Source organism: Cynocephalus volans, chromosome 7 (assembly GCF_027409185.1).
Source record: "Cynocephalus volans isolate mCynVol1 chromosome 7, mCynVol1.pri, whole genome shotgun sequence".
Taxonomy (NCBI): domain Eukaryota; kingdom Metazoa; phylum Chordata; class Mammalia; order Dermoptera; family Cynocephalidae; genus Cynocephalus; species Cynocephalus volans.
In genome coordinates this window covers 155,603,073-155,628,368 of record NC_084466.1, presented here as the reverse complement: position 1 = coordinate 155,628,368, position 25,296 = coordinate 155,603,073, and the positions used below count along the sequence as shown (strand labels likewise).

Here is a 25,296-nt window from a genome sequence, read left to right as displayed (position 1 = left end):
GCAGTTCCCTTATTTCTCCCATGCATTTTTAAGTATAAGACTGGGATGCATGTCAACTTTTATAGCTCTCTCATTTCACAATATTCCAATGTAAGCAATTTCCCGTGTCATTTAAATTATTTGCAATTTTTATTTTCAGTTTCTGCACAATATAAGATGCAGTTGTGCATGATTTACTTACCCACTCCCCCTTTTAAAAAACATTCTCAGTGGTTGTCAAGGGCTTGGGGGAGGAGAGAGTGGGCAGTTATTGTTTACATGTTATAGAGTTTCAGTTTTATAAAATGAAAAGAATTGTGCAGATGGATGATGGTGACAGTTGCACAACATTAAGAATGTACTTAACACCACTGAACTGTACACTTAAACATGTGTAAGTTGTTAAATTTTATGTGTATTTTACCACAATAAAAAAATTTGGGAAAAATTGATTCTTGCGGGCTTTTCACTGTTAGATATTACACTGCATTGAATCCTTTGGTTTTTAGTAACTTCATAGAAAGACAAAAGTTTCACCGTGGACAGTGAGAAAAGACCAGGTTTTCCATTTGTATTAACTCTGTCTTGACCTGTTGCTACGTACCAGAGTGAGCTCATACATTTGAAAAGGCTCTTACTTTTGAGATGAAATGACACTGGGTTGACAGATTACCTAGTGATGAAGATTCTAGATCAACTAAATGGCGGTAGGCGTGTTTGCAGTGAATGTGGAGGTGTCTGTAGAGTCTGGGGGGATGTATCCAAAGAATCCATGTGGCAGATACAGTTGTAGATTGCAAAGCAGCAACAGGAAAGAAAAGAATTGTCTCATGGAGAAAAATGTAGATTTCAAAGGTACAGATCAGATTAGATGCTTATCGTTTGGAGAAACAAATTGCTGCAGGAATGGAAGCATCCTTACCGCACTGGCTTGGGATCTGATTTCTCTGATCATCTACTGCTCATCTCTATCTTATTTCAGCTTGGGAAATAAGGTCCTTCTTAGTAATATGCCTTAAGGCATAAATATAAAGTTGAAAACAGTCAATAAAGCTCTGAAAGCCGTTGCTAATTCTACAAAATCATGTTTGAAACATTTGAAAGAAATCGGTATCTCAAAGCAAATGTAAAAAATCAGGAAATGGATGGTTTGCTACCAAAACAAGACACAAAACCCAGCTGTTCGCCTGACCTCTCCAACCTATAATGTTGTCCTTTAAATATAAGATGATTTTCTTCCTTTCAAACCTTACATCAGTTAATTTTATTTTAGATGAAAGAAATGTTTGTGCAAAGCCACGTTTAGTTAACCCAGTATAAAAGGCGGATGAAGTGTCACCCTGAAATAGCTTAATTTGGAAAAATATCTGATGTGAAAAATGTGATTACGTTTTAAAGAAAATTTGCCCAGTTTTTAAAGTAGTAGGCTGACTTAGGAACATCAAATCATTTCTCCTTCTTATTTCTTCCTTGGTTCCCCAGACCCAGTGATGTGTCAAAATCCTAATCCTTGGTACCTCAGAATGTGACTGTACTAGGAGATAGTCTTTAAAGACACGATTAAGGTTAAATGAGGTCATTAGGGTGGGCCCTAATTCAATGTGACCAGTGTCCTTATAAAAGGAATAAGTACACGAAGGACAGAGAGAAGACCAGGTGAATACACAGGGAGAAGACAGCCATCTACAAGCCAAGGAGAGAGGCCTCAGGAGACACAAACTCTGCTGAGATCTTGATCTCAGACTTCCAGCCTCCAGAATGGTGAGACAGTAAATTTCTGTTTTTTAAGTCACCCAGACTGCAGTACTTTGTTATGGCAGCTCTAGCAAACTAATATAGATTTTTAAGAGATTGAACATTGTCTTTCATTATTTAAATGGTTGTGATGAGAAAAATAGGATTTGATAAATAGAACTTCCCTTACAAGAGTATTAAGTACATGGAACAGCAAAGAGTCCAGTGTTTCTTTTTTAATTTCTCTCTGTTGTTTAGGGCTTTTGTCAAAGCAGTGTCCAAACACTGGTAAAAACACACTAGTATTTAACCTAATAATTCCTGGTCTTGTAATTTGGTTACCGGCTTGACGTTACCTCTAGGCTATTAACTCTATGAGACCAGGAGAACCTCCCAGCACCCAGCACAGTGCCGGGCACACAGTAGGTGCTCAATAAGTATTTGTCAGATGAGTGAACAAATTATTCCATGGTGACTGTATGTTGTAACAGAATTTTCACCTAGAAAATTGCACTGATTTCACATTTACATCAACAAAATTTAAATGTGCTAGATATGTAACGTGTTATTTCTATTTATATAATTCAGATAAACTCAAATGCATTCATTGTAAATTCCACTATAATATTGTATAACTTTGATATAAATATTCCCTCATTCCTCTGTACGTTTGTTTATATCAGACATCCACTGATTTCTGCTGAATCATAGGAAAAGTAACACCCTAGAGTTCCCTAACAGGTTCGTGTTTTGAGAGGAGATTCATGTCCGTCATCTTTTTGATCTTCATACCTTCCCTGTGAGGCAGAGAGGGCAAAACATTTTTCTTTGGAACTGGGCTTCCATTGGCATTTATGGCCCAGAAACAGTGTCACCCTGACACACTGAGCAATTCAAGAGCTTCGGAAATAAGATCGAATTCATCACGTTCATTACTGCTGTTCCCTAGTCCTTTTGCATCTGATGGAGTCGAAGTCAGTCACACCTGCCAGGCCCCAGGTAATGGGATGGTGGCTGATTGTTTGTCCCACCCCTTCTGGGCCTCTAGGTCCTTCTGGAGAGACACCCTCGGCCTGCACCCCAGTCCAGCCACAGGGAATCCCTTGCATGTGTGGCCTGGGCTCTGCTCCTCAGTCCAGGTGTGGAGCCAGGTGGGCATTACCAATGTCGGGGTCTTTCCTGCCTTTGTTCCAGGCTGGATGACAGTGCTCATTCCTAGAATGAACCCCTTGTTTACACCAAGGAGTCTGAAGGGTGGGGTATCTACTGGATGTTGGAAACTACAGTATCACCCGTTTTCTCCTTGTACTACAGCTGTGAATGCCAAGGCCCTGTCCAAGGTCCTGTAGCCGGTCTGGAGACCCAGGCTCAGAATGGCCCCAGGCAGCCTGAGTCCCGGCCCAGCACCCTTTCCACCAAATGTGCACACAAGAATCACCTGGGAGCTGATTAAAAATACAAATTCTGGGTCTTATCCCTATAGGTCCCGATTCAACCTAGGTCCAGGGAAGACAGGATCCAGAAATCTGCATTTTTACCCACCCACCTCCCAGGTGATTTTTATGCAGGTAGTCACTGATCCAAATTTTGAGAAACACTGCACTATAAAATAAGACCAATACTGCTGTTTCCAAGGTGGATATTTTTTTTTGTTTTTTTTTTTCTTCAAAGACCAGTGTCAAAGGAGTTCCTACTGGGTATGATTATGCACCTTGCATGGGGAACAGTTATTATCGGAACTAAATTTAACTAAAATAGGAGGGACTGTGTAAGCCAAATAGGCACCAGGTGCACTTCAGTTTTCCTGTATGTAAACTGCGGTCACAAAAAATGCTATGAGGGGAGGGGAGGCGGGGGATTGTGCTGCAGAAGCATCGAGACTGTTGACTCCCGTTGTTTGCTGCCTGCTGGAATCACACTGGAAGCTTTAAAAAACATTGATGCCTGGTCCTCTACCACCCCCAGGGATTCTAATGTCATTGTTTAGGGATTGGGCATTGGGGCTTTCACGATGCGCCTTGGCTGAGAACCACTAGCAAGGAGGCCCTACCCATGGCAGGGCTCCAGGCAGGGCCCGACCCGCATGGGAGACCCCCTTGATGGAGAACCACATGGTGTGAACTTGAAGCATAAGGCAGCAGTCAGGCTAAAAGAGAAGGTTGAATGTTCCCATTCGTGACTCAGTGCTACTGTTTTTTTTGGGGGGAGGGGATATATCCAGTGATATTTTGATTTTTTTAAGAAACGAAAAGCATTTTTAATGACTCTCCTATCCATTCCTTCTTTGCTCATCTCCTGTTGACGTTTTGAATTTGCAAATTCCCGCATATTTTTTAAAAAAATATCCACGTATAAGGTGATGGAGGTTGCCCTGAAAAACAAAACAACCCTCCTCCCAGGCCTGACAGTGGTGACACAGAGCCCCCAGGGTGCCAAGAGCACACACGCCGGTCCTCCTGCAGCCATGCAGACTTGCACATCAAATGTCCAGCCGCAAGAGCACATGCAGTACAGTGTTTGAGTAAATGAATATTAATTCTTCCCTGAAGAAGAGAAAATCGCCACTGTGCTTGCTCATCACATCCTGGGGAAAGCGTGCACCCTGCTCGCAACATATGCAGGCCCTTCTCCTCCAAAAGCTGTTCTCTGGAGAAGACCAGCAGCCTCACGACTCTGTCCATGTTTCTCCAAGTGTGCTTCCTGGATCACCTACATCACAATCACCAGGATGTCAGCTAAAATGCAGATGCTTGGGCTTTCCTCCTCCCCATGACCTAAGAATCAGAATGTCTGGAGCCCAGGGAACCTGCAATGGTAACTTCCGAGGTGATTCTCAGACATGTTAGGGTTTGAGAACTGCTGTTTTAAGTGCTTGGCACCCCAATTATGCCTTCAGGCCCCCAAAGCAAGGATTTTTTGCAAGCAGTGGTAGGTCAGGAGTTAGTGGTATTATTTTGGATCCTGTGCAGTTCCAAGCAAGGCTTCATTTTAAGCACGTGTAACAATGAATGTGACAACGGGGGCTCAGCACCCTGTGAGCATCCACACAGTGCTGGGACACAATCAGTCCTCCATGTCATTTTCTGCAGCTCTTTATACATAACCATAATAAAAACAAAATGAGGACAGAAGAGATTCGCCCTCCTGGTCACAACCTGGTTAAATGCTGTATTGAAAACCACAGCACACAGTTTTGGATACAGTAGCTATTTACCATTAGGATGCACGATCTGCCGATCAGGAAGAATGAAATGCCTTAATTAAGTTAAAATACTGGACAAAAGCTCATGCTTGTGCAACTGGTCATTCAAATGCAGCAAAACTACATCTATTTCGCCCCCCCCCCACCTCACCCCCGTTAAATGAAATCATCTGATTGTCACAGTGTCAGTCTGGGCAAGCTTGGGCATTTGATTTCCATTGTTTTTCTTTCTGGACTTTGACTCCCTGATGCTAAGCTGGAGGGAGCAGCTGAATTAGAGTCTGAACCAGCACAGGTGGAGGACTGCGGGAGGGACCAGGAAGGGTGGGGCTGCCCATCAGCACAGTTGCTGCTTGCATGGGGGGTACTGACTCCTCTCCCACATGAACCTGCGCCCCCAAGTCCCAGCCCACCTCCAGAATTCTCCACATTGAGGCTGTGAACCTGTATTTGGGGGCTCCTGGGCCTGGTAGAGGTGATTATACAAATTTGACAACCCTCATTGACATTAACTAAGAATAGACACCTAGCAGAGGAAACAATTTACCAGTCAGACTAATGTTTCCACAATGTGTAGCTTTTCATACACAGATCTGGGGTTCTCGCCCTTCTGAACGCTCAGAGATGATGTCAGGTGTGGGGTAAAAAGCCTGGAATGAGAAAGTCTGAGTGTTGCCCCTAAAGACAGTTGACTGCCTGTGTGACAAGAGACTGCTGGAGTAACTGGGGTCTTTTTCCATTTGCAGGAGACTCTGGCACCGCAGAGCCCAAGAATGATTTCATCCATAGTCATCTCGCAGCTGATCGATGAGAATAAATCAAAAGAAAGGGGGGGCGGGTTGCCCCTGCCCTGTGTGATCGCTCAGCCTCGGGCATATCCCACGAACCAATCCCTGGCTAAATGCAGCGGAGTCAACATCCACAGGGCGTTTGCCTTGCTGCCGGACCCATTAGGAATCCCGACACTGTCACATGCACGAGGACCTGAGATGGAGCTGCCGCCCAAAGAGGAGAGCCCATACAGTGGGCCCCACAAAGGGTTTGCATCCATCACCATCACGGCCAGGCGCGTGGGCCCCCCAGCCAGCGCCCTGGTGTGGGGGACTATTGGGGACTCACTGTGTCACAAGTGCAGGGCCAAGGATGCTACACTCCGGGACACCCCAGCACTGGCTGGTAGTGCCCATGCACGTCGGCACCACAGAACTTTTGCCTGTACAGAGCTCTCCAGAAATGGCTCGGTGGTAAGGCTGCAAATTCCTGGGGCCCACGCACCGCTGTGTGAGGGACAAAAGTGCTGGCTCACCCACGTGGAGGACAAGGAGGATAATTTTTCCCCAGACACCCCACCCTCGAGAAAGGGCCCGCTGGTGTTCACTTCCTGTGTCCACCTCAGGGTGTCTCGGCAGTGTCCAAATTCAATCTACTACTTAGACAAGTCTCTCTCTGTCCCCATTGAACAACCTCAAATTGCCAGCCCCCAAATGCACAGATCCGTCCTGTCCCTCAACCTCAACTGTCGTTCCCACAGACTAACAGCAGGTGGAGCTGGTGGTGTAGCCAATGGAGAGCCAATGAGCGGAGGCCTGAAGCAAGAGCTCACCCAGGGAATCCAGGGCCGCCTGGGCTGGTGCTGGAACCCAGGTTTACCAGAAAGACAGTTGAAGGAAAACCTACCATTGGGGCAGGTGCATTTGGGGACCAGTATGTGTCCTTGGAGTGGTTCTTCTCTGTTGGAAAACACAGAATTCACAGATGTGAGAACCAAGCAGGTCACTGTAAGCACAGGGAAAGAGGACCAGGCCACTCGTTGTCCTAGAGGCGGTCATGCCAACCAGCTGTCCATTCACATCCCTGGCTGGAGTTACACGGCAGGTGAGTGGTGCCCCTGTCACGGGAAGGTGGTTGGTGGGAATGCCTGCCATGGTGCAGATGAAGCGGATGTCTCCTACAGAACTTCTTCCAGGAGGCATTTCTCAGTAGAGTTGCTTGGACTGCATTGCTTGAAGTTGAAAACTGAGAGCTCAGTGCTGATGTCTGATTGAACAGAGTTTGTAGATTATGAGAGACCTTCCCTCTAATTCTTGTTTCCAAAGGTAGTTCCAGAGTGTGTGTGGTGAGTAGGAAATGCTAGCCCACAAAGGAAGTTCATGTGGACTATGCCTAGCACGTTCCAAAACAGGGTGAGAAGAACACAGTGCCGACCCCCCAGATGTTCTGTCTCTCTGTTGCCAAACATCTGCATATTTAGGAGTGTCCAGAATTCTGCACTTTTTATTTTTCAATCACATAGTTGGTATGTATGAGTTAGCCTCATAAATATCATAAGAACCTAGACCACGAAGCTCTGTAATGGAGTGTGCATGTGTAAGGGAGCGCGTGGGTGTGTGTGATTATAGGACATTTTCTAAATGAGGCAGGCTGGGGACTCTCTATGCCAAACAGCAGCAGTAGCAGTTTTCTGTGTCCCTGGTTGTGTCTTCTTGGGCAGCTTGGCTGGGATCTGTTGCTGTTTCTGCCATTTCCAGGGCCAGGCAGAATTCCCAAAGTAGGCTGCTCTGGGGCCCTTTTGCCTTTCTTGGGAGATCAGGGGAGGAAAGCGGACCTTTTTTTGGAAGAAAGAGGCCAGATTTCTTTCTTCCTCTGTGCATTTCTCATGTTCAGTTTTCCTTTGTGAGAGCCTATGGTTTATGAATTAGTGACTTTCCATTTAGGGGAAAATATTGAGAGATAGAAGCAAAATTGAAAATGCGGTCTATGCATAGTAATTTTACGGTGCAGTTTTTGTCCTATAAAGCTTTATTAATTAATAAAAATGACTGTAAAGCATTTGAAACTATAATGTGCATAGAAATGTTAAATTATGTAATTAATTTTAACAAGTGTATATATGTTAAATGCTCAGAGATTTTTTAAAGGCAATTTCGACACAGCTTTCAGATTGATTTAACCGTGGAAATACTTCTGAGTCTTACAGACGTACTGCAAAGAGGACGATCTAAGCAGCAGGAGTGTTCCAAAGATAAACCCTGCTCTAGTATTTAAAGAAACTGCCCGAGTTAAGTACTTCATCTTTCTTATTGATGAAGATTCCAGAAATACACAACCCGCACTGTTGGATGCTACCCCAGTTGGAGCACATCCTTGTCTTTACACCACATCTCATGGTGTGAAATAATAATTTGGATTTATAGCAATTTTCACCAAAGGATCTTTAAAAATAACTAGAGCCAGATCTCAAACATCCATCTCAGAGAGAGGACAAAGAGTGGAGAAAATTTCCCCAACTTATTTTTTGGCTTTGACACCGAGGAGATTTTTGATTGTGACGTTGTGAGATGACTACACCTGTGGGGGATTTTCTTAAGCAAATAGTATTAGTGGATTCTACCTTGCATGGGCCAGCATCCCTCAGAATAACCCTATATCCCCAAACTCACACGTGTAGCACCCGAGTGGCTCTAAATCATGCGACCTCGTTCTATCACTTGAAGAGGGCGATATTCACAGGGGTTTGCAAATCTTGAGCACCTTCGGGAAAGTCGCTGGTCTGTTATTTAGTGCTTGAGTGACTGTGGACGAGCAGCACTGATTCCTGAGCTTATTGCCTGGGGAACTAGAGTGGGGGTGGATTGGGTGTTCTTGAAGGTCCTTTCAAGCTTAAAGACATTGCTGCTCTAATTGCGTGAGGTGGAATTTGCAAGAGAGAAGCTTCACGTTACCCTGGGCTTCTCGGTCATAAAGCCCAAAACCACAGATCCTTGAGGCCACTGCCTGGCGTGTGTGATCTGTGCACGTGCACACGCACCCCAGTGCTAACATGCTCGCTCTCTCAGAAACTAATCTCCAGTGGACCATGTTTCTTGTCAGGTGACAGGAAAACACTTCTGTTCCCGTGATAGAATTCATGCTTGAAATTTATAAATTCAGTTCATTGACTTAATGACCACAGTCTGTCCCCACACAATCTACACAATGTTTCCAGGATGAGCTGCAGACCTTCACTCTTGACAAAGCTTGTTAGCCTTAATGCTAGTTCTCAGACTGGGGCGATGCTCATTAAAACTCCAAGGAACTGTTTGTATTTTCCTGTCTGGAACTGGAATCTTATCTGTGACATTCTTGACAGCCTCCCGTGGTGACACATGCTATCAGCGGTCTTCAGACTTCATAGTTCCTGAATCTGATTCTTTTTATCTCAGAGATTCCAGAATACCTCCTGAGCAGAGTCCTCTCTAGGCTGGCTTGCTGACAGTCAGCTGCTGGGTAGGTGCCACCTGGGAGACTCTATAAGAGAGGCCAACAGAAAGTCTTGAAAACTGTATTCTTGAATGATCCTCCAGGACATGCACCCAGACAGATGACTAAGGTAGAGAAAATGGGATATGTCCAAGCAGTTTGTGCAACACAGGAAGGCCACGTCTCCTGGGGTGCAGCATTCCCACAGACACGCGGTGCCTGTTCTTTCAGGGGCTGAGAGTTTGGGATCTGGTTTCCCCTTTGCTCATCTACTCGGTCCATGCATGTTTTATCTTTCCATCTCTATTGTTAGTAAGCAGCCTGCTAGCACCACATAGGTGGGCATGGTACAAAATCCTGCATCTGTTATTGAGAAAATTTCATCATCATTACCATGATCACGATTGTCATTCTCCTCGTCTGTGCTCGTCTTATCCAGAGCCACAACATGTGTTATGGAAATCCTAGGTGCTGGGCCCCAGGCTACATTCATTATTTTGAATCATTCAAACCCTCTGTAAAGAGAATATCATTATCTGTATTTTGTAGACCAGACAAATGAGGCTTGAGGGTTAAATGATTTGTCCAAGTCCATGTGGTCAGCAAGTGCCAGAGCTGTGTGATGGCTCATGCTGTGCCCTTCCCAGGGACAGCCCCACACAGAGCAGTGAGGGGAGTGGTGACTCTCAGTGGGGGCCCCCTCTCCATGTCACTATTGAAGGTGGTATATGAAGACTGCTCATGGACATATGGAGTAATACCAGTATTTGGTGGCCCATAACCCTGGTAGACTCTATTAGGAGAGTGATCTACAGGTTAATTTCCGGTGAAATATAAAAAGCCATGCCATTTAATGCAGTTAAAATATATTGGCTCAGAAATCCTTCCTGGCCTGAAGTCCAGTTCTTTGTGGATATACAGTATTGACCTGAATGGTTCTCTTCTCACCGGACGTGCATGCCCGAAACACAATTGCCTTAGGCACATTACTTATTATTGCCAATTTTATTTTGTATTTGTGGCCTGCATTGGAAGCTTTCCCTCATTCTTGAGACATCCAAGTAAATAGAACAAAATATTCTGCTGTTGTTAGGTGCTATTAGAGAAGAGACTAATGAACACATGGTCCACACCTATTTACCTCAAGTGGTGATGTTCTGTGGCGGACTCTCTGGGTTGGAATGTCCTCTGTCAGGGCACGGCTCTGGTGACATTGGTCTGAGAAGTCCCCAGTGGAGTCTAGTATTACTAGTAGGCAGCGATGTGAATGACTGGAAGGAAGATCAGCCAGAACAGCAAACAAAGGCCATGTCTACTCAGGTCCCGATGCTATCATCTGCCGTATCGGTAGTGAGTGAGGTTTATCTCACTTATACCCTCCAAGGGCAGACAACAAACTGTGTACACGTCAAACCCACCTGTAAAGGAGAAGCCTGCCTTAGATTCAGCCCCCCCATCCCATAAGGATTTCTTATTGGAGGGCCAAAGACATTTAAGGACCCTTATTTCACAAATGTGATTTTTCTTTGATGATCTAGAACTGAGGACGTCAACCCTTCTGTTTTCTTCCTTGGTAAAGGGCCAGGTAGGAAATATGGTAGGTTGTGTGTGTCATATTGTTTCTGTAGCAACTACTCAGCTCTGCTGTTGCAGAGCAAAAGCAGCCAGGCAGTGCATAAATACATGAGTGTGGCTGTTGCCAATAAAACTTTATTTATAGAAACATGCAATGGGCCAGATTTGGCCTGAGTGCTTTAATTTACTGACTCCCAACCTAGAATTCAAATAAATCCATCCTCCAAGATAAACTTGACCTTTTTGCCAGTGTAGCACGTTGGATTCCCTAAAAAATCAGGCTGTGAGGCGGATATTAATGGACAGGCATTTAATGAGGAGTGTTCTTGGATGGGAAGGAGAGAAGCAGGACCAGGCAGAGGTAGAAGGTTCTGGAAGGAGTCGTAATGAAGGTCTCAGGCAGCCTCTTAGGGGACTCTGAATTTGGGATGGACTTCAGAGTTATTCTGAGTTGAGGCAAGGGGAACAGGCCTTTATGTCCCCTGGCAGGGTGTGTGACCTTGGGTGAGGCACTTCTCTTTAGCCGGCCAATTGCTGTAAGGTAGACCACTGCGGCTGTCTTCCTGCAGGACTCCCAGCAGCTGGGGAAGAAGCCTTCCTTTCCTGAAGGGCCATCTGAGTGATATGATACAGTGGACATCACAGCTGGTCTTTCTGCCATTCGATCTACTTTTAACACTCTTGTGACCTCATAATTCTCTGAGACAAGCCAAGGATCTTGCTAGGCTAGACCTGGGGCAGGGGATGGGTGTGTGGGCTGTAGCCTTTAGTACCTGTATGAAGACGATGGTGGAGAACTCTACTCTCCCACCTCTGACATTTCTTTATTCATTCCACGAATATATATCGGGCAATTTTCCAGGAGTGGGAGCCGTGACTTGGACAGTAAACCAAGGTGGCAGTGGGGGAGGTGTTGAGAAGTCGTCAGAATCTGGGGCTATGTCTCCTAGGTAAGCCAACAGGGTTTGCAACGGATCCGGTGATTTGGCAGTGCCATGGTGCCTGGCCGTGGCTGTGGGCGTGTCTGGCCTCCTCCAGAGTTCCTGAGGCTGCCTCCACCCTGCAGATCTTCTCAGCTAGGTAGGAAGATTGTTGGTGGCTGGCAAACATTCATACTGTAACTGCGCACTTTCCTGCTGATGAGGTGGGTGCAGGTTGAGGACCAAGTAAACAATCTTATGATGGTGTTTTCTTACCTTTTGTGGAGCCAGAGAATTGAGCAGAATGAGCTTTTGTGTTTTGTTTTATTGTTAACACCAAGATAAGCCAGGGAGCATTAGAGTCAGCTGATGAATGGGCAATGAAACCAGGACCCCTGGTATCTAGTCACAGCTCCAGAGTGGGCATTAACAAACTATGAGCCGGAGGCCAAATCTAACCCTCTGCTTGTTTTGGTAAATAAAGTTTTATTGGCACACGACTATGCACATTCATTTAGACATTGTTCTGTGGCTGCTTTCACACTACAATGGCAGAATTGAGTGGTTGGGACTGAGACCATACATCCCACAAAGCCTAAAATATTTACTATCTGGGCCTTTACAGAAAAAGTGTGCCACCCTGGCTCAAGGTCAAGCCTCAAGGTGACTTTGGGAAGGGCACTTTCCTGCAAGGTCTCTGTGTGTCATCTGTGGAATGAGAGAGCTGGACCAGGTTATCTCTTGAACTTCTCTCTCCCAGTCCATTCATTTATTCATTTGGGGCTGTAGTCCTCTGTCACAGCAGCTGTCAGCCAAGCCCATGTTCAGGCTGATTGTTAGAATGTGGTGAGGGAGTGATGCTCGGAGGCAGAGGGGAGAGCTCTCCCGTCCTCCACCTCCCTATCCTGTTTCCTCGGGGGTCTCCACACCTTGTCTGACCAGGACCTTCCTGGCTCTCTCTGATCCTCTTCCCGTCCCCTACATGCCGGTGCCCACTACCACTCAATCTCAGCCTCCAGCTCTCCTGCCTCTTTCCACGTCAGCAGCAAGACGGGGCACTTCTGTGCCAATTGCCATCATCACTCAGTGTTTGGGGCACATGTCCCGCCCTAGCACCTCCTGCTAGCACCAGATCTGAGTCCCACCTGGACAACCTTCCCTCACTCACCTGACGTTGACTTTGTCAGCCATGTTACCAGGCACTGGGCTAGTCTCTGGTTCCACGATGATGAAGCAAAACTCAGAGGTGGTCCCCACCATGCAGGTTACAGTCTCTTAATGTGGCATACTTGCTGTTTCATGGGGGGTCATTTTTCTTTTTCCAGATTACAGGTTCCTAGAGGGCAAGTCCAAGTCTGAGTCACTGCTGTTGACCTCTCCACGCCCAGCAGAGAGCAGGTGCCCAGGCCCTGTGTGCTGGGTGGAGGACAGGTCATTCTGATGACTCAACAGAGTCCATGCTGATGTCAGAGCCACTTCAATGGCCCTCCCTTCCCCAAACCGCCTCTTCCTGTGCTCACACCCAAACCTCCCCTGGCAAGGAAAGGGAGGGGAGCCATATAAGACTCTCGGTCAAGAGGTAGGTTGTGGAAAGGAAAGTGAAAACTACAAAATCCCCATACCGTCTTAAAACTGGAGGGGTGGGAGGACATCTTGAAATATTTTTCCCTCCAGGAGCTCAGTAAGAATGATCAAGTATTATCATGAAACAGCTTTATTATCCTTCAGATGGCCAAATTTAATGTTAAAGAAGAGAAAACAGGAATAATGTTACAAACGTATCTTGAAGGTTTTTTACAAATGTTTGTTTAATCTTGGCAAGTCTTGATGAGATTGTGTCATTTCCCCCGTAATCATAAATACGATTCTCAGAGCATTCTCTGGAGTCTATACAGTGTCTAATGGTTGCTCATTTCGGCCATCCCAGCTAGCTCTATGGAGAAAAGGGCTTTTTTCTTCTTCTCTCTTTTTTCTGAGTAACTCTCTCATTTGTGCAAATGGGGTGTGTCCCTGCAGTGTGTAGGAGGTAGTCATTGCTAATGGGCCATTTTCTCAGATTTGCCTGGGATAGATGAAGAGAGATGGATTCAAGGCCCGAAGCAGGCTGACCATGTAATGGTCTGAACTTTTAAATTAGGAAATTGCAGAGTAACCATCTATACGTAAGTAACAGTGATAGTCAGGGTGACCTGGTGGAAGCACCGTGGGCTTGGGAATGAGGCCCATCTGAGTTTCAGTTCAAACTCTGCTAGTTGCTTGCCACGTCCTTCGCAAGGTAATTTACAAGGAGCACCAAGCAGTTTGGGCTCATAGTGGAGACTCAGTACCATTTTATCATTTTCATTAGTCTCCAGTATCATCTGAGCTGTCTGCAAGAAGTCAATTTAGACATGATCTAGAGACAAAGAGGTGGTAGGTAGTAGCATGATGAACTCTGTGCACAAAAGCGTCCTAGATACAGGTGACTCTCCTGGAAAATAGGAAAAAATGTGATAAGTAGATGATGTGTTTAATTCTTTTAGCTTGGTGAGTTTTTGTTGTCTTCCCAGTAATCTTAAAGCAAAGCTCATATCCTTCCATAAAATGTGATTTTCTTTTCAGTGTTAATGACTAACTTTGGAAAACAAGAGACGGGTGAAGATGGTAGACCAGTCCACAAATTCATCCCAAACTATGTTGTCCAAGCAGCCTGTTGCTAAATGCAGAAATATTTTTCGTATTGCTATCATGTGATCATCTATTTCCTCTGTTAGGTCATAGCCACATGAGGGCATTACTGCAGATAAAGTACCACAGTCCACATATGGGGTATCTAGTGATCTCACAGCATTCAGGGACTATTATTAGAGAATGCGGAAAAGGTGTTCTTAACCAGATGAGAGAGTCAGACCTGTCTGGGGTACTTCTGCAAAACTCATGCTGATCCTATGATTGAATCAACACACCCGAATCCGTACCTCCCTGGTTAAGGGCTCTGTTCTGGAGGATGGCATGTCCCTTCTACTATGTATCTGGGCTCTCAGCTATTTAGGGGTAATGGGCAGACTCTTCAAGGCCAGGTGCATAGTACAGGTGTTCTCTTTGCCGGGAACACAATCATGCCACTTAAGATTAGAATCTGCTCCCTCAAATGCCTACCCTTGCCCACCCTTGTGATGAATGCCCTGTAGGAACATCAAAAGTCATAGCTGGATGACAAGTATGTAAATTGGCCTATTCTGTGGTTGTAGTCTATAGAATCAGACGTTGAAAACATAAGCTACGAAAATTCAATTTTTATTAACCACTGCTCAACTAACTGAAATATTTGTATGTGAGAACTATATTATTTTTGCTTCCTGTAGAACAGCATTTGTTTACTTTCGCTTTGTGTTGTGACAAGGCCTACACTAACCATGTGTGTTGTCCATAGTATTATACAATGCTGCTTACGAGGGCCCCACTAGGGAAAAAACCTTAATTCCCCTTGTTTCCAGGATCGTGCATCTTCTGAGCAACTCTGATTCCTCTCTCTCAGGGCATTTGATCCATGCAGAAACTAATGTTTCTCCTACGTTGTTTGATGAAAATTCAGAGCCAACTTGGAGGCTCGTCTCTTGCAAATATGGTGGGATCTCACGGCGACATTTGGTGTGCAAAACTCACTCCTGACTTTGTCTTGTCTTTCCCATGTATCAATCCATAAGTTGGCTGAAATAAAGGCAAAATTATATGAGGGCACTTCTAACAGTTGGCGGAAAGATTGTATTATCTTTTAATTCTATTTTTCCATGAACTTTTGGAAGTACCCTCACATACTTATAGTTTTACTTAAAATCTACTCGGTCCTTGGGTGAGATACTAAATCAAAGGAACAGGCTCGCAGGTGAATAAAGTGGCAGGGAGTCTTTGGTGTATATTCAGCAGATGAATGGCTCTGCTGTTTTAAGAAGATGGAGGCTTATCCATGTTTGCCTATGGATGGAACATATTTAGGCATTTTTGATCAGATGGCCTATGGAGGTAATGAACAAATAACTTTGAGTTTCTCTGGCAACCTCTCCTGTGCCCTCATAAATACACTTGTCATTTGAGACCAAGTGGACCACCTCACTGTTCAGAAGTCACAGCCATGAGCTGCGGGCAGTGGGAGCATCAAACCCCAGCCAGTGGAGTTTGCGTGGTGCGGTCCCTAAAATACATTGAAGGTGACAGTGTTGTACATTTGGGTACAGATAAAACTTAGTAGATATCAGGGAGAGTTTGTGCAGATGTAATTCGTGTGTCATAGCCCGTCACGAGTGTTCCAGCCATGAAGCCCACCTTGGCTGTTGTCACTGCTGGAGGCTGTGGTCTCTCCAGGTCTAACATCATCCATGACAATGCTGTTTAGAAAAGGTTTAAAAGGAACCTGTTTCTTTTTTAATTCCTTTGTTTTTTGGATGCTATTTTTTCTTATTGAAAAAGTAAAATATGTGCATTGTAAAAGTTAAAATATAAATAAGCAAAGAGAGGAAAGTGAAAATCACCCATAACCCAGAGATAATATCACTGTTAATATTTCAGTAATCTTCCCAAATAGATTACTTACATTCTCTCATAAATGCAACAAACTTTTCTTTTTTGTCTTTGTACTTTCTTTCCTTTCCTTTTCTTAACAAAAAGGGGATCATGCAAAACATACACTGTTCTAGAAAGCTTCTTTTCCTCAACAATGAATAGTGAAGTTTTATTTCATGTCTTACATACATATATTTTAAAAAATCTAATGGTTAAATAGATTATTTTCGTTTTTGCATTTTTATAACAATGAGTTGATAAATGTGCTTGGACAGAAACATGTATTTCCTGTGATTTTCTTAAGCCAGATTCCTAGAATTTCTGGTCAAAGGATAGACATAATTTTAAGGGTTTTTAATATAGATTTCCAATTGACACTCCAGGTTGTACTATCTATACATAAACACCAGCTTCTCTACAAATGCACAAACATCAGGTATTGTCATTACTAAAATCTCCACGCCATTTTGGTAAATGAAAAATGACACTTATGATGAATTAATTTGTATTTTTTCATAGACAAGTTAAACTTTCTCAGCTTCATTACACATCTATATTTCTTCTCGTGTGAATTATGTTTTCTTTGTTCACTTTTCTTTAACCTTTTGTTATTTTGCTTTTTCATTTATGTTAAAATTTTTGAATTCACTTTCTAAATGTTACGTATGGTAATTTTTAGAACTTTGAATTTTGAAATAATTTTTCATTAATGGAAGAGTTACGAGCAGAGCCCAGAGAGTTTCCGTACTTCCTTCACGGAGCTTTTCCTGTGTTAACATCTGATCCAGTCACAGTCCATTTATCCAAGACAGTTTCTCAGCCTTGGCACTGTGGACATTTCGGGCTGGATAACTCTTGGTTGTGGGCATTTAGCAGCATCCTTGGTCTCCTTTGTGAGATGCTAGTAGCACCTCCCCACCGCCCTTAGTACGTAACCCACAATGTCACCAGACATTGTCAAATGTTCCCCAGGGAGCAAAATTGGTCCCAGCTGAGAACCACTGATATAAACTAAGCAATTAATATTGGTGCAATATTATTAACTATAGACTTTATTCAGAGTTCACCATTTTTTCCATTAATGTCCTTTGTCTGTTGCAGGATCCAGTCCAGGATGCCATTTAGTCATCATGTCTGTTGATGGTAATTTTTGACATTCAGATTTTTTATTATATTCTTAATCTTCTTCCCTTTGTATTTTCCCTGACAGGCTAAGAAAGTCCTTCTCTAGCCTACATTCCTCTCTAGTACTTTTGTTTAAATCTGTAATCTCTCTGGATATATTTCCTGTGTAGTGCAAGGCTGGAATCCATTTATGCTAAATGGTTTGCCAGTTGCCCATGGACCATTGATGAGATAATCCATTATTTCTCTACTTGTTGGCAGTGTCCATCATATATCAGATTTCTGTTTGTACAAGAAATTCCTGAATTATGTGGTTGCTTTCTTCTAGAAATTTTCATGCAACTTGAATATTGTATAAATTGCAAAAGCCTCTCTGTTGCAGTTTATGGATCTGAAAGATGGGAGGGAATCTTTTAGATTCTCCTAAGTGTGAACTGCTGGCATGTTACATAGCTCACCACTGCAAGATTAGGTAGTGACAGACTCTGGCCACCGTCATGCTTTTTTCAAATTTTAATTTTATATTTGAAAGAAGCCCTCTCAATCTAGTCCTGTTCTTTGCTGGTTTTTTATTTTTCTTTTTGAACTAGATATTTTGAAGCATAATTTACTTACATTAAAGTGCACAAATTTTATGTATATACACCCATGTAACCAACATCACATCAGATACAGATTATTTCTATCACCTCAAAAATTTTTGGCCTCTTTGCAGTAAATCTTCCCCCACCCCCAGCCCCAAGAAACAACTGATCTTTCTGTCACTGTTCTAGAATCTATACAAATCGAAGCAAATTGAGCAGACTCTTTTGTGTAAGATTTCTTTCATTCAGACTAATGCTTTTGGAAATTCTTCCATGTCAGTGCATGTATCTTTAATTTCTCTCAGCACTGTTTTGTAGTTTTCATTATAAAGATCGACTTCGCATTTTGTAAAATTTATGCTTACTATTTCTTATTCTGAATGCTATTGTAAGTGAATGTGATTGATTTTTTAAAATTTTATTTCCAACATTTTTTGCTTACGTATAAATATATATATAACTGATTTCTTATAGTGACGATGAATCCTGCAACATTGCTAAAAACACTTAATAATTATAGTAGTGTTTTTGTAGATTCTTTAGGATTTTCTATGTACACAAGAGTATTATGTATGAATAAAGTTTTATTTCTTCTCTTCCCATCTTGATGACCTCTATTACTTTTTCTTGCCTTATTGTGCTGGGTAAAACTTCCAGTAAAATGTTGAGAAGAATCGATAAGAGAACATCCTTACCTTATCCCTTGCTAGCTGTAGGGATTTGAAAAATAGATATAGATATAGATGACAGACAGACAGACAGACAGATAGATAGATAGATTGATAGATTGATAGATTGATTGATTGATTTCATTTCCCAGGTTGAGGAAGGGTCCTTCCATTCCCAAGTTTTTTCTCTTTTGTTAATTGCAGAAAAATAAGCAAAGCATACAATTTACCATTTTAATCATTTTTAAGGTACTGTTCTGTGGCATTATGTGATTCACATTGTTTTGTGGCCATCATCACTATTCAAGAACTCTTTATCTTGCAAAACTGAAACTCCCTACGGATTAAACACTAACTCACCATTCCCTGGAAACCATTATTCTACTTCCTGTCTTTATGAATGAATATTCTAAGTGCCTCATGTAAGTGAAATCATACAATATCTGTCCTTGTGTGACTGGCTTATTACACACAACATAACGTCATCAAGCTTCGTTCATGCCATCGCATGTGTCAGAACTTCCTTCCTAGTTAAGGCTGGGTAGTATCCCATTGCGTGAATATGTCACCTTCTGTTTATTCATTCATCCATTGATGGAGGGACACTTGGCTGCTTGCACCTTTTGGCCCTTGTGAGTAATGCTGCAGTGAACATGGGTATACGGATGTCTCTTGAGTTCTTGTTTGCAATTCTTTTGGGTATATACCCAGAAGTAGAATTGCTGGATCATACAATAATTGTATTTTTAATTTTTCGAGGAACTGCCGTATCGTTTTTCCTAGGGGCTGCACCATTTACATTCCCACCAGCAATTTCTCCACATCCTCACCAACACTTATTTTCTGGGTTTTTTTTTTTTTTTTTTGGATGAATTCCATCCTGATGGGTATTTCATTGTGGGTTTGATTTGCATTTCCCTAATTATCCTCTAGTGATGTTGAACATCTTTTCATGTGCCTGTTGGCCATTTGTATACCTTCTTTGGAGGTATATGTATTCAAGTAGTTTGCCATTTTTTATTCATATTGTTTAGTTTGTTAATTGTTGTTTCTATCACTAATTCGTTGAGAGCTTTTATTATGCATGGGTGCTGAATATTGACAGATGCTTTCTAAGTACCTATTGGGATTAAAAATAGGGTTTTTCTTCTTTATTTTATAAATATGAGGAATAACATTGATTTCCATGTATTAAATTAACTATATATTTCTAGAGTAACTATTTGGTCACAAGACATTGTATTTTTTAAATATATATAGCAGGATTTAATTTGTGAATATTTTTCAGGATTTTTTTTTTTTTTTCATTTATGTTTGTGAGGAACATTGGGTTGTCATTTTCTTTTCTGTAATGTTTTTGGTTTGGGTATTAGAAAAATACAAGACTTTATAAAATGAGCTGGGAAGTGTTTTCTCCTCTGCTTCTGGAAGAGATTTGGGGGGATTGGTATTATTTCTACTAGTGAAGTCGTCTTGGCCTGAAGTTTTCTTTCAGTTGTGGCCTGGGAAAGTTTTAATTATGAGTGTAATTTCTTTACTTGCTATATGAGTCAGTGTTTCTACTTCTTAAGTCTGTTTTGGCAATTTGTGTCTTTCAAGGAGTTTGCCGTTTCATCAAAGTCTTTTAAATTACTGGCCTAAAGTTCATGGTAGTTTCTAATTACCTCATATTTTCTTATATCCTAGATAATAAGAAAGTGATGTCCTCTAATTTATTTTGATATTGGTATTTTTTGTATTCTCTTTTTTTTCTTGTTACCCTAGCTAGAGATTTGTCCATTTAATTGATTTTTTTCAAAGATTCAGGCCTTGTTCTGTTGATTTTCTTTATTATTTGTCAGTTTTCTATTATACCGGTTTCTGCTTTTAGCTTTATTATTTCCATTTGTCTATTTACTTTATCCTGAATTTTCTTTTTTTCTTTAGCTTCTTGAGGGGGAAGCTTAGATCAAGTGCTCATATCAAATGTTTTCATATAATCATTTTAAGCTATAATTTTGTGGGGGCACAAAATGTGAGATACCTTTTCTCACCCTTCACAAGGGTCACAGCCCAGCCGATACTCCTATAACAAAAGACAAGAGAAAAGCATAACAAATTCATTTCATCACAATTTTACATGACAATAGGAACCTTAAGAATGAAGATGCAAAGATACAGAGAAAACTATCCATTTTTATGCTTAGGTTTGGTGAAGTGGGGACAGCCATGTAGACATATGATTGGGCACAAAGGGTTAATCTAATGCTAACAGACTGAGTGGGGAAACCCAGCAAGGCCTGTCTGTTCAGATTATTTTTGGCCTCTCTGTGTAGCATTTTTTTTCCTCCCAGGTATGGGGCAGGAGCCCTCTGGAATGACAGTCTTATGACCTATTATCAATCAAGGGTAGGTCAGAGAATTTTTTTATGGCCAGCTTCTAGACAGAAAGGCGGGGGAAAGTTAAAGTAATAATTTTAGTTTTTATGTCTGGCTTTGGGGAAAAAGGGTTCTAGTTTCTGAGATCCACCTTGGGGAAGAGGAATTCTGGTTTCTATGAATTGCTTCAGAAGCGAATGAGGGGCAAGGGGCAGGAGTGCAGGAGAAGGTCGGAGAGACCTTGGTTCTGAGGCTGCCTGAGTCCAGTGTCCTTTAGTTCAAAGTACTCAGCAGGCCGAAGTGCCATACTTTGAGGCATCGTTCTCTGAGCCCCAGCAATTTCTTTCTAATTTTGAAATGTATTGTTTTCATTTACTTTCGGTTCAAAATATTTTCTGCACATACTCATTGATATCATTTTAAGTGTATCTTCGTGATGAGCTTCAGTATCTGATAGGGCGAGATTATGATCACTTCTCTCTTTCTGCAAAATTTTATTAGCTATTCTTATATATATAAGTAGAAGATTCAGATCACTTATTGATATGTGTAGATTTGTTTCTATTATTTTATTTAGGTTTTCTATTTGTTCCTCATTTCTTTTTATCTCTCTAGTAGCCTCGTGTTGAATTAATTATTTTTTTTTCTCATTCTACTTTTTGTCTCTGCTAGTTGGGGTATAACTATACTCTTTATTTTTATTGTTTTAACAACCAGCTAGAAATTGTAGCACATAAACTGAACAAAGCCAAAAGTTAATCAGTATTTTTACTCATCTCTCGACAACTTAGAACCTTAGAACACTTTCACCCCATCAGCTCCTCACACAGGCAGGCGTCTAGTACGTTTCAGTTCTATGCCTTTTGCTTTTCGACTTTTATGCCTTGTTTAGATTTACCTCATGTTGACCACCACCTGTGCTCCTCTCTCCTTTATGTAGGTCAGGTCTTTGTTTATAATATCAATTATCAGTGTTCACTTTCCTAAAGTACATTTGTGTGTCCTTTTGAGAGCACAACAAAGTGGAGAAGTTTGGGGTGGTAAACTGTCTCAGGTCGGTTTGCGTTAGGGAAGGATGGGAAGTCTAAAAACATCTTTATCCCACCATGTTCTTAAAAGAAGACTTTACAAGGTGTCCTATTCTATGTTGACAATTATTTTCTCTCGGTTCTTTGAAAATATTCCCCTAGTGCCTTGGGTTCCACTGTTGCTGTGGAGAACTTTGTTTGTCATAAATTCATAGCTTTTCTTTGGGCTGTTTTTATGATCTTCTCTTTATGTTTGGTGTTATGCTTTATTATGCTGTATTTAGATGTGGGTTTCTTTCTGGTTATTTTCACGATTTGTTGTGCTTCATGAATCTGATGGTTATTGACTTTATAAGTTCTGGAAATTTCTCAGCCATGTCTTCATTTTCTCTCCTTTACTTCCTGTATTATCTCCTTTCAGAATTCTGATTAGATGTGTTTTATACTGTTTCATTCTATTTTCCTTTCTTCTAACTTGTCTTTCACATTTTTTATTTCTTTGATTCTCTATAATGCATTCAATAAATTTTTTTAGATTTATGTTCTACTTTTCTAATTCTACTTTCAGCTGTACCTAAAGTTGATCTGAGTTTTAAATTTTGTTTAATGTCTTTTTTTTTTTTTTTTTTGTTTGTCTTTTTCGTGACCGGCACTCAGCCAGTGAGTGCACCGGCCATTCCTATATAGGATCCGAACCCGCGGCGGGAGCGTCGCTGCGCTCCCAGTGCCGCACTCTCCCGAGTGCGCCACGGGCTCGGCCCCTTGTTTAATGTCTTTTTTAACCCTGATATCTGAGGTACACGTGAGTCTGAATCTGCAGTCTGGTTTCTCTGCTGACTTTTGCTGCTGATAGTTTTTTCTTGTATGTGTTGTGATTTCTGGTCCACATATACTATTAATATGATTTTGAACTCGTGTTCATTGGAACTTCCCTGTGGAAATTCTCTGGATCGTGTATAAGTTCCTCCAGAGGGCATTTCATGCTTCTCTCAGCTGGACTCACATTATGCTAAATTTTCAGCCTGTGGTTGTTAATACTAAGCAGGGTGTATGAATTTTGCTACCAGGCCTAAAGGGGGATGAGCTTGTGCTTATGAATTGAGCCATTATGCAGGGTTTCCAATCTGACTTCCTACATCCTCAGGTCCCAAGTTTTGTCTCCTTGCCTCTGTTTAGCCTTAAATCTAAAACTCTAGCTAACCAGAAATCACCAGTAGCCCCTAAGGCAGCTGGATTTGTTTTCCAGTTTTCTTGTAGACCTCTTAAGAGTTTCCTTACTTTCTTGCAAGCTAAGCCAAATACTTAAAATATATATTTAGGCTTATTTCCAAGGTTTTCAGTTGCAGGAAACAAAACATCTCATGAATTTATTTTTCCACTAGGATTTTGTTAAGTTGGCCATCCATTAAAAAGTCAAGGTTTTAAAAATTTGTAGATGAGTTTAATTGTCATTGTGATATTCGTTTTTCTATACATGTACATAGTATGCCTCTTTGTTTAAACAAGTACACTTAATGATGTCTTTCTTAGTTCATTCTGATATAACAAAGTACCATAGGCTGGATGGCTTATAAACAACAGGAATTTATTACTGAGTTCTGGAGGCTGGATGGCTGAGATCAGGGTGCCAGCATGGTCGGGTTTGGGTTGCAGACTGTTGACTTCTCATTACATCCTCATGTTGCAGAAGGTGAGCTAGCTAGCTCTCTGGCCTCTTCTTACAGGTACACTAATCCCACTCATGAAGGTTCCACCCTCATGGTCTATTTACCTCCCAAAGACTCTGCCTCTTAATTTCATCACACTGGGATCAAGGTTTCAACATATAAATTTGAGGAGGTGAACATTCAGTCCATTGTACAGTGTCTACTCTTCAAGAATTTTTTTTCCTGTTCACATTGTTGGGCTTTTTCTAATATTGTTATAGTTTTTATTGAGCCATGAATCAGAGTGATTTAATAACAAGTTTTCCTTGTTATTAAAAATTCTCTACAAACATATGAAATAGCTGTCTAATACTCATATCACATGGTGATATGAACTTTTTAGCTACAGCCCTAATGTTGGGCATTTAGCTTGATTCCTGACTTTTTACCTCTGTAAATAATACTTAATGAATATCTGTGTGTATAAAACTTTGACCACACCTCTGCTTATGTTCTTACACTATATTCTTGGAAGGAGAATTTTTAGGTAAATGATTTGAACATTGTTAAGCCTTTTGATTCTACGTTACTAATCGCTTTACAAAATGTTGGAGAAGGATGCGCTGTCATTGGCAGTGAGGATAGTTTCTGTCTCCCCATAGTGTCTCTAGAATTGAATATATGTATTTTTACACTTTGCTAAGTTGACAGGTGAAAATAGCATCTTATTTTTGTTTAATTTCACTTTGCAAATAAGGCAGAACTTTTCGTTTATTGGCCATGTGTGTTTCCTACTTTGGAAACTGCCTTGTATTCAATCTCCCCTTCAGCTATTTGAGTGTTAGGGTTTTTTCCTCGGGAGTCAGTAGGGACCACAGTAGTAGTTAGCCTGTACCATTTGAACCAGTGTTATTAGTGACCCTTAAATCATTTTAAACTTATGTTTTTCATTTCTACTATTGTATTCTGACTTCTTTGTCTCTGGAGGACTGGGGTATTTGTGACAACTCAAAATAATGATGGATCTGGAGGGAACAGGTAAACACAAAGAGACCTGGAATGCAAAAGCAACGCATTTAAAAGTTTTGTTGAATACAGAGGACTTATGAACTACTGTGCTTGGTGATACAGTGAAGAAAAAGATAACTTCCTGTGTCCCAAGATGCACACAGGGAAGAGAGAGAGAGAGAGAAGAGAGACAAACTTCTACCAGCAACCGCATTTGCAGAATGAGTCAGTTAGGCCTGTAGGATATCCAAACCCTGTGCTGATCCTATAGAGCAGGGAGGGATTGCTTTCCAATGAATGGAACGGGAGCAGGACATTCCAGGGGGCGGACGCAGCACGCAGCAGACACAGAGATGTAGAAAGTCTTAGAGAATGACAAACAGAGCATGTTCTTGGATCCCTGGGGGCTTATCGGCTAATGGAAAAGAAGTTTAGGACCCAGCATGGGGGGCCATCCACACTGAAGCTTTCAGGCCTCACTCTGGGGCCTCTCCAGGGCTGTCAGGAGAGACGTGACAATACCCGCATCCGACTGGTGTGAAATCCGTGTTTATAGAGCTGATGCTGAAGTCTTATTCTGAAGACGTAGTCCTCCTTTCTTAGGATTTCCTTACCAAAATACATCCCATGATCTCAAATCACAAATCAAAAGCATGCATGTATTTTCAGACAACCTTGACTAGGCTAAAAT

The 25,296-nt window shown here is 41.9% G+C and overlaps 1 protein-coding gene across 1 annotated transcript in view; it reads left to right on the top strand.

The window, feature by feature from the left end:
• Positions 1 to 25,296, top strand: part of C7H10orf90 (chromosome 7 C10orf90 homolog) — a 223,576-nt gene that overhangs the window by 149,009 nt on the left and 49,271 nt on the right. The window contains 1 exon segment of the mRNA XM_063103500.1: positions 5,662 to 6,790. Within this exon segment, the coding sequence (XP_062959570.1) occupies positions 5,662 to 6,790 (1,129 nt within the window).